The sequence below is a fragment of the Pygoscelis adeliae genome, unplaced genomic scaffold (assembly GCF_000699105.1).
Source record: "Pygoscelis adeliae isolate BGI_AS28 unplaced genomic scaffold, ASM69910v1 Scaffold60, whole genome shotgun sequence".
Lineage (NCBI taxonomy): Eukaryota > Metazoa > Chordata > Aves > Sphenisciformes > Spheniscidae > Pygoscelis > Pygoscelis adeliae.
In genome coordinates, this window is record NW_008823954.1 from 3,353,505 (window position 1) to 3,363,222 (window position 9,718).

At 52.2% G+C, this 9,718-nt stretch overlaps 2 protein-coding genes across 2 annotated transcripts in view; both read right to left on the reverse strand.

The window, feature by feature from the left end:
- ERP27 (endoplasmic reticulum protein 27) overlaps nucleotides 1–3,151 on the reverse strand; it is an 18,558-nt gene extending 15,407 nt beyond the window's left edge. The window contains exons 1-2 of the mRNA XM_009322977.1: nucleotides 3,031–3,151; nucleotides 2,705–2,805 (exon numbers count right to left, since the gene is read on the reverse strand). Of these exons, the coding sequence (XP_009321252.1) occupies nucleotides 2,705–2,805; nucleotides 3,031–3,151 (222 nt within the window). The remainder of the gene's footprint in view (nucleotides 1–2,704; nucleotides 2,806–3,030) is intronic.
- A 741-nt stretch (nucleotides 3,152–3,892) lies between these two features.
- On the reverse strand, nucleotides 3,893–8,980 carry ARHGDIB (Rho GDP dissociation inhibitor (GDI) beta). The gene is made up of 5 exons (XM_009322450.1): nucleotides 8,793–8,980; nucleotides 8,127–8,210; nucleotides 7,198–7,274; nucleotides 5,641–5,704; nucleotides 3,893–4,686 (listed from the first exon to the last, which is right to left on the reverse strand). Exons 1-5 carry the CDS (start codon nucleotides 8,968–8,970, stop codon nucleotides 4,487–4,489), a joined length of 603 nt encoding a protein of 200 aa, XP_009320725.1. The 5' UTR covers nucleotides 8,971–8,980; the 3' UTR covers nucleotides 3,893–4,486.
- Between the last annotated feature and the right edge of the window lie 738 nt (nucleotides 8,981–9,718).

Genomic DNA, 9,718 nt, shown 5'->3' on the forward strand with positions numbered 1-9,718 from the left:
CGTCTTTCTCTCCCGTTGTCACCTTGCCTGTGTGGCCGGGATGCTGCAGAGATCCCCCCGCCTCGCCCCGCCGACCACCTCTCCTCCCAAAATCGGGGAAGTCACCAGGCGGCGATGCCAAGCGCGCTGCCGGTCTGAAAGCCACAGCTAGCAGGTAGCTGCGGCACTCTGGGAGTCTCACCTTCCATTTCTCTTCAACCTCACTTCTTATTCCCACTCTAACAGGTAACACGGTGATGATGCGAAGCCCTGAAGCTCTTAAAAGGGAGGGGAGAAACCCAGAATCTGGATGTCGCACGCTTAAATATATATACATATATACACACACACGTATATACACACATATGTGTGTGTGTATAATAAATATATAAAACCAAAATTTTTAAGATAACCTTGATTCTGGAGTGAGGGGTTTACAATTTTTAAACACCTTGCATTAGCAGTATCCTGGTTTAAAAAGTGTCTTAAACATATCCTTTAAAAAGTAGCTAATGCAGATACATCAAAGGGTAGAAATGTGCAGTTTCTCAGTAATTTGAGGTCCATTCTCTTTTTTGCAGTGAGAGCATTAGCTACAGCCTTAACCCATATTAAAGCCTCTCTTGCTATTCCCATTCCCAACTTTTCTTTTGAGTGATGTACTTTTGATACTTCTACTTACTGGATTTAAATTCTCAAGACACAGTCGCTGCTTGGAAATTGGTTTGTTTTTCTTTTTGGTTTGAACGGTCAGCTCAGCTGTTTGTGAGCCCAGCAAGAATGGAAAACAAAATTCCTTCTTCATTCAAAAGAAAAACAACTCTCGTGACCTGTTTTGGAAATGCCAGCGCATTGACATGGCTCTGGTGAGAGTGCTAAAGCCTGGGGTGGGAAGAACCTCACTGAGTTTTGGAGCATTCCTGGGAAAGCTGGGCTTTAATCAGGCCAAGCATGGCCCTTTCTCGCACACATGAGGGTTTCTGGAGCAGTGTGCTGTTTTTCCATCATGGCATGCTGTTCCCAGTCAGGGAGGCCGTGCTCATTATATGGGGAGCTTGGCAAGCTGCGTTCTGCAGTGAATTGAAAGGATGCAGCAGAGAAATAATTTAGGGCGAACGGAGAACATGGACATTATTTGGATGAATATACATACTCTCAGGCAGAGGGCAAAGACAAGCCCTCATGGCACACTTACGTCTTTATCTACTGTTTAAATGCAGCCCTGTCATGCTTCAGGCATTGAATGCCCGTCACGTTGCTGGCTGCTGCCCCGCACTTCTGGCAGCCAGGGCTGTCCCCGTGCTGCAGGACAGCACAGCCATCCCTCCCTGCCTCGGGACCCTGCATGCCGCATGGGAGCAGCCTCCTGTCAACTCTGATGAATGAAATCCTGCAGCGGGAGGGAGGCCACAGTGGCACAAGACACCAGCAGTTATGCCTCTGCGTTGCTTCACCCAGCAAGAAGCTACGGTCCCTGCCACAGCTCGGCACGAGGCTATGCACCCCGGGTACAGCCCTGCCACAACCCCGGCCAGCTGCCCTGGGGGAAGGAGGCATCTGAGCACTTTCATTCTGCGTGTGCAGATTGCCTTGCTTGGTTTGCAGGACTGTAGCGCTGCAAGAGCAACCCCTGAGGAGCTCTGAATGCCTGCAGGCGTTGAAGGCAAGGCAGCTGGTGCTGTGTGATCAGTGCTTAGCAAGGCCCCTGGGGCATAAACCTCCAGCACTCAGACACTTGTTGCTGCCCGCACTGCACAGGCAGCACCATCAGTCCTCACTGTGGTGGGCTGCAAGATGCCATTGTCCTATACCAAGGGCATGATGCCCTCCCTAGGCTGCCCTGCAGTCCCAGGAACAGGGCAGGAGGAGGAAGGAGCTTGCGGAAAGGAGTTCTTTTTGAAAGGCTGAAGTCTTCTCTGACAGAAGCCATGAGGCAGTGTATGGGCAGCAGAAGCCCAGGACAGAGCTCAAGGAAAAGGAGGAAAAAGGTGCAACCTGGGGACCTTAAAAGTAATGAGGATCCTGTCAAAGAGGCCTCTGGTTTATGGTGCTATAACTCAATAAATATTTTTTTCTTGTTTCCTAAGGAAAAATATTCATGCCATTTTGGGGGCAACGGGCACATACCCATCAGTCACTCTAACACCTTTGACTGATTTCAGTTGAGTTTAGACACAAAGAGCAGAGATCCCAAGGGTATCAACTTTGGGGAACAAATCAGTGAGACAGAGAGACCATGCCTACACCCTCCCTGGGAGGAGGCTGCAGCTTGAGCCCAAATGCTCTTGGACTTCAGAGGACCTGCACCAGCGCTGCTCCCTGAGACCTGGCTTCCTTGGCTCCATCACACAGGCAGTGCCTTGCTCTGTCTTTGCTGACTAAAGCAAACAACTGATGTTCCCACTCACCCCTCGCCAACAGTGTTTCTCTGCCACCCACATTCCTGTTTTGCTTCCCCTGCAGTATTTCCCTCTCTCCTGCTCCAGGACTCCTATGACCTCCTTCACCCTCCTCCCCTGCTCCATCTCCCTTTCTACATACAGACTGAATTCCCTGCATTCTCCTTGGGGCCTATCACCTAATCCCTCCACATGCCTGTCACAGACCCCGCACCTTTCAGGGCAGGAGCTGCCTTGGGAAGGTGTTTGCACCACATCCAGACCCACTTTCCTGTCAGGGCAGGATAGGGCTCATGGGTGGCAGAGGGGAGGTGCTATGAACACACCTGGAAGAATCCAACGACCACCACCTCCGCACTGCTGATGAAGGCTTCGGCGTCCGTGATGTTGTTCAACAGGATAGGTTTCTCTGCAGTGCTGGCTGTGCCTGGAGAGGAGAGGTCAGGGTCGACAGAGGGTACACAAAGAGCAGCTCAAAGAGGGTCCCCCAACATGCATGCAAGCATCCCACCCCTGACATGCCCACCCACACACCTCTCCTGCAAGGTCAACATGCTTGCACAGCACACTCTGGGTAAGGAGACCCAGCATAAGGAGGACTCCCCAGAGTAGACCCATCTTTTTCCCTGAGCCAGGAGGAAAGCTCACTTACTGTGGGATGCAGAGCCACCGTCTCCAGCACACCCTGCCAGGGAGCCCCCAGTGAGCAGAATAACGAAGAGGCACGGGAAGACGGAGATGCCCATGGTGCCAGCTTGCCCTCTCCTCACCATGCCACCCTGCTCCGGTCCTCTCCTCAGCAAGAGACACGTCAGCTGCTGCAGGGGCCCGCAGTCACTACCGGGACAGTGGGAAGGGAGCAGCTGGCCCAGGGCGAAGCCTTCAGCTCCTGAGATAACCGCCTGGCCAGGAGAGAGCCCCTGCCTGCTGTGCAGGCACCAGCCTTGGAGAGCCTCACCAACACTGCCACCAGCATGTCCTCACCCACAGCGCTGGACATCTTGGTTACCCTGCACCTGTGTGGCCAGGCACCCCAGCTGGGTAAGAACATCCCTCCATGCAGAAGGAGCCACGGCACTTCTCCAAGTGCTGGGTCCCAGAGAGGCTGATGTTCCCTTGTGTTTGGCCAGCAGGGTGGCCACTGGGACGTGCAGCTCTTGAATTGGCTCTGGCTGTGGGGAACAGCTGCCATGGTAAGCATTAAACATGAGGTAGCCATGTTATAGCTCCCTGGGCTCATTCAGTTGCCACCTGGGATGAGACGTGGGGCTGTCTATCCCTGGAGTCTACCCCCATCACAGGCCAGACTTTGGGCTTCAAAGAGGGATTCATGAAACCCCTGAAGGAAGCAGGTCTGAAATAATTTGCCTATAGTTAGGCTGATGTTTTGAAGGAGGAGGGCTATTTCCCTTCTGAAACATGCTCTTAAGCCTTCCTATAATGCATTCTCCACATCCACCTCACTGAAAAACATAATCCAAAGCCATACTCTAGAAAAGAATGTGACACTCATGCAGAAAAGAAGAAAGAAAGTGGTTTTATTCTTGGGACACTGAAGTTTTGTTACAGCATCTAGCTGCATTCCCCCTGACTGGTTTTGCCTGCACAAGGATGGATTTTAACGGGGTAGGGCACCAGATACAGACCAGGAGACCATCATGGGAGGTAAGTGACCATTTACAATGAGTCAGAGCACATGGCAAGTGTAACTCAGGGATTTTCCAGGGACCAGTCCGCCCTGCCAGGTGATCTTGTTTCCTAGAAAAGGCACTTCCGGACCGGAGTTGATACAGGAGAAATGGAGGCAGCAGGAGGAAGTACTGGGAGAGAGGGAGGGAGATGCTTCCCAATTTAACCCATTATGTGTCATGATGGGGCAGTGGTGAGAACGGGTGGGTTATTTTCAGTGTATCAGAAGCAGCAGCAAAGGCCGCCTGCAGGCCTGTGCATCGACCGAGGCTGGCACAGAGCCCCAGCTCCCACGGGAAGGGCTGCCAGGGCTGTGGCCGGCCGCAGTGGCAGGAAGAAGCAGCGTGGTGGGCATGGCCCACCTGGAGACTGGTGCAGGATGCAAAGGGATGGGAAGGGGGAAGGCAAACTGGGTGAACTCATTCTGTCCATTCCTTCTTGATGGACAGGTTCCACTCCCAGGTGAGATGGTCATGCTTGTCGTCATCCGTGAAGAAGGACTTGTTGTGATAAGTGCCTCGAGCCAGCATACCCTTAGGAGCCTCCTCAATAGGCGTCAGGAACTCGTACTCCTCTGGTCGTGGCCCGTAGCTGCCAACCATGAATGTGGCTTTGTCCACTAGGAGAAAACAATCCACAAGGGATGAGCCCCTCAGGTGGGGAACGATAAAGGAGAGAAGAAGCCATGAGCATGGGGACAGATCACAGACAGAAAGGAGATAGTGGGGAGAGAAAGGGACAGTCCACGTCAGCAAGGGGAACAGAATCAGTGGAAAAAGTGGGTTGCTGAAGCACAAGGACAGCTGGAAGGATAAATAGATCGACAGGCAGATGGACAGGCAACTCAGTCTATACCCTCTTACATGTATGTGCTGCTGGAAGGGAGTGGGTACAGCCAGCGTATGGCTCAAGATCTCCCTTGATCACCTGCTACTTCTCTTTTCTGGTGAGAAGACACCACTTATGTGTGCTGAATGGGACACTGAAGCCTTAGAGGTGGTTGCATGCAAAAATGCACACGTGGGATGTGTGTGTGCAAAATGGGGCCTTCCTCTGCCTTGTCCAGGCAGGGCAGCACTGCACAAAGAGGAGAGGCCATGGGCAAACACCGGGCTCTGCACACAGTGGGAAGCTTTGTAGAGCAGCTCTGAATTTTACCAAGTGCATCTGGAAGAGCTTTCAGGGGGTGGGAAGCTCCACACAGGCTGAGCCACTCTACAGGGGGTGGGGAGGGGAGGTGAAGAGCTCTGTATGGAGAGGAAATCTGTGGCAAGCACTGTCTAAGCAGTGTCTCTGGGGACTTTGCTGCTGCAGACAGTGGTGTAGCATACAGATACCAGAGCTGGCTCGTAATGAGTTCACACAGGCACAGGAAACAGTTGGCCTGGGTGATGCAGAGTGCAGGTTAATGCACTCTGCTGAGAAGTCTCGCCTCCTGCGTGGCGGCACAGGGAGGGGCCTCAGGTCCAAGGCAGGCTCTGTCCCGGCCCAGAGCTGCAGGAACACTTCTTTGAACAGAGGGAACACGGGGGTAGAAGCACTGGTGTGCAGGGCACAAAGGGCTTTTACTCACCCTTCACCCCTGTCCGGTAGGTGTGCTGCACATATTTCAGTCCCGACACAATGTCCCTGTTTACCTGCAAGAAGTGACCAGAAGTAAGCGCCACAGGAAGGCTTTTGGTTCTGTATCTGCTAGTTTTCTCTCCTTAGAGACATACCCTTCTTGGCTCCCTACACCACTGCTCTCAAGGGCTCAGCACAGGACACATTGTAGAAAGTCCTAACATGACTTCTCCATAGGCACCTGGAGACCTACAGCATCCTCTGTGCATCTCCTACCCTTCCTCATCCTTTCGCTGACTTTGAGGCTAACTGGAGCCATCAGTCAGCTTCCCAAGACAGGCTGATGAGGACAAAGAAAAGTGAAGCACAGAGTTCCCAGTTAATAATTTCCCCATTGAAAACCAGACATGGGTGACTAGAGTCATCCCTCCAGCACAAATGGGTGGGCAAGATTAACTGAGCACTCCCAGCTGTACTCTAAGCTCAGTGGGGAGCTGGCAAGTGTCTCCTCAAGAGACAGAGGGACACAGTTTCGTTGATTATCTTTCCTCAAATCTCCCATGGATAGCTTGGATGTATCCCTTGCTGTCCCCCTCCAGCATACACTGCCTTCCCGTGGCACTACTCAATCTGGAAACAAGACGGGCAGATCCTTCCACATCTCCAGGGAGAATTCACATGGTGCCAGCTCTTACCAGCCTTGGGACTGAGGGAGGGAGTTAGACTAACTTGTCTGGCTCCAGGCGTCTCCTGTCAACAGGGCTCTCATACAGATGGAAATATTTCATAGCACAAAGGAGAGCTGGAGGTGTCTCTGGGGACAGTCATTTCTGAGACAGCAAGCAAGCCTCAGAGAAGGGAAATCTTTCCTACAGAACCCACAACATTAACACTTTCCCTCCTTCGTTTCAGGAAAACTATCCTCCTTCCCTTTTTGCCTTCTCTGCCAAAGCCAGCTTTGTCTACAGCAAATGTGTGGAGATGATCACTTCAGTGCTGGATGCCACACTGTAGTGTGGTTGAGTTTCATTTTCAGCTGGAAACAGAAGAAATGGCTGACATACTGGTTAATGGGAGAGGGGGGAGAAATGAGCCCATTTGGGTATATCATGACCCAGAAGAACTCAGGTATCTTCAGCCCAATTCTACAGCATTAGATCTTTTTTATGCATACATGAAGCCCAGCAATGCAGACTGAACCAGTACTTTATGGAAAGCCATTATCTCTTCTCCTCCCTCTCCATTCCCACTTTGTGTGAATTAAAGATTTTCTGGCGGCTGAAAAGCCAAGCCAAACTCAGCCCAAACTACCCATCTGGCTTCCAAATCACCTGTTGTTCACCATTGTGGGTGGACAGAAAGCAACTTCTTCCAAGGGGCGAGCAAGCAGAAGCAATTCCCTGGAAAGATCCGGTCCCTTGTTGGGTAGAACGACACCTGAAGCTAGGGGAGCTTTACAAGGGCCCAGCTTTCGGGCAGGCATGCTGCCTGGCTCTAGTTATCTGGTAGACTGCTGGTGACTGGCCTCAGCAACTGATGAGAAGCAACAGGAAGGAAAACAACTCACTCTGAAGTGGATCTTAACTCTGTATTCCACTCCTTCCTTTAATACGAAGGTCTCTTTCTTGAGTGCTTCAAGGTCACCTGTAAAGAGAGGATCAAGCCATTAGCCAGAGGTGTCACAGCAAGAAGAGACCACACGCGGTGGGATGGGGCTGGGATTCGTGTCGGAGGTGAGCATCCCTTCAAAAGGCGGCACACCTGCAAAATGAGTATACGGAGGTCTATATAAGCAATTGCACTGTGAGAGCACGTACACAGAAACGCCTGGGCATACGTATGTGTCTGCATCCACATCTATGAAGATAATGACTACACAAACACAGGTCTGGGCACATATACACAAAGATATTTATATGCAGGCTCATTGTTGGGCATCTGCAGGAGCATGCGCACGCTTCATCCATGCCCAGCCCCAGGGTGGGGTGAGCGGACCATGTTTCACAGCTCCTGCCCAGCTTGCGAGGCTGCCTGGGCTCTGCAGGGCTCTGCATGGTTTCGGTTGAACAGGAAGCCTCTCTGCTCCTCCGGGCCCAGCTTCCTCTCTCTGCAGAAAAGCCCATATAAGGTGAAGCCTGGTTCTCTCCCCATGTGCCCAGGAGCCGGAACTGCAGTATTGCTTGATTCTGAAGTTTCAAAAAAGCTCGTTACCCAAATGCATGCACATCCCTTGTGCTCGTGAGGTTTCATTGGAAGGAAATAAGAAGAGAAGGCAGGAGAAACCCAGGAGCTCCTAGACCCTTGACACTCTCCCCAATTACATCTCCTTTTCTTTTTCATATGTGTATACCTTAAAATAAGAAACAAGGCTAAGATGCCCTCAGAGTTCCTCTAAAACCCACTGCAGTATCCCAAGGACAAACTCCCTTACAATTTGAAGCATGCCAGGGCCTTTGCTTGTTCCCCTTCGTGCCCAAGGACAGAGTCTGTGCCTACCTGTAAGGTCCATAGTGATCGGTCCTGGAGCAGAGTCACATACCAGGGTAAGTCGGGTGACCACCACATTGGGAGCTGTTGGGTCTGCAGGTAGGAAAGTCAGGGGAAAGCTGTCAGCTTGCAGAATTAAATGCAGGGGGAGGGGATCAACAGTGAAGAAACAGGGTCGCTTTCCCACACAGAAACTGCACTTCATGAAACACCCAGTAACGCCAGGCTTCTCTTAGTACAATGGGACCACGCATCTACCCCAGTCCTTCAACATGGATCCCTCCAGCCTCCATCCCAATACCTAGAGGAGGTCTTTCTGCTACAGGAGACTCCCCTCTTAAGATCATTCTGAGCAGCAAGGCCCCCTTTCAGCATAGGCTGGTCCCCTTATTTTTCTAACCCCTCAGGAGTCCTCCAAGGCCCACACACCTCCCACCACAAGTCCCTTTCTGATGCCAGCACTCCCTAGTAATCTTACACCTAATGCTCAGAGCATCTTCCCTGCTTTCTTTACATGCATCTCTCCACCTGCCCATCCCCAGTCCTCCAGCAGAAGCAGTGTATGTGCCTGGTCAAACAAGCTCCCTCTTCTTTGAAGCCACCTTGCCCCATCCCCACAGCACACTGTTGTGATGCATCTCCCCAGTCCCTTCCTATCAGTGTGCCCCAGCCTACCTACTACCACAGGTCCGTCTCCCAGCAGGGACTTCTTGTACTTAGCGAGGCTTTCATCATCCTTGTCCAACTCTTGCAGCTCCTGCAGTGTTTTCTGGGGAGGAGGTTTGTAGTTGAGTTTCCCATCCAGCTCATCATCATCTTCCTCCACATGAGGTTCTTGGGTGTTCTCAGTCATGGTCGCTTGGTCTGGGTAACAGAGGAGAGGCCAGTCAACGGGATTTCTCCGCAGGGGGGCAGCGTCTCTGGGGGCACTTGGTCTGGGCACAGTGTGGTTCAGTCCCCCAGGCAGGCACCTGCCCAGCATCTAACGCAGCAGGATTGTTACAGGCAAATGGCGATGGTGATGGGCTGCAATCCCAACACTGCCGTGCTGATATTCTGGCTCAAACACAATCCCCCTCTGCCCCCGCTCCTCTCCCTGCAGGCACCACGTGCACACGCAGACCTACACCATTCTTCCCTCCCAGGGAGGAGGTGCAGGAGCGGAGGCTGAAACCGGAGTGATTTACAGCCACTCTGCAGCGCGGTTGCTGGCCGGCAACCCTGCAATTACATGCCACCATACAAGGTTTCAGCGCTTGCCAGCTATCTTGCACAAAGAGCCACTGCCACACACAAACGTGAATAAAGCCAAGGCCAGAGGTTTCATTCACCCTCTCATAACAGGTTAAAAGCCATGGTCAGGCAGCATTTCATACAAAGATCAAACACCTGACAGCAGCTACCTTGTATTAGCAAGTTATCTAAAGCCCTCAAGGAAACGCACCCGCTACAGTCTATCTGCTGGTATTCCCAGTGCTTGCTCCCGGGAACAGCTCACTTCACGCACCTATCAGGTCTCCTTCCCACTGAGGAAGGAAGCGCAACGGTGACCACATCCAGCCCAGCTGCAGAGCAGCCCTGCATACCTCCGCTGCATCAGT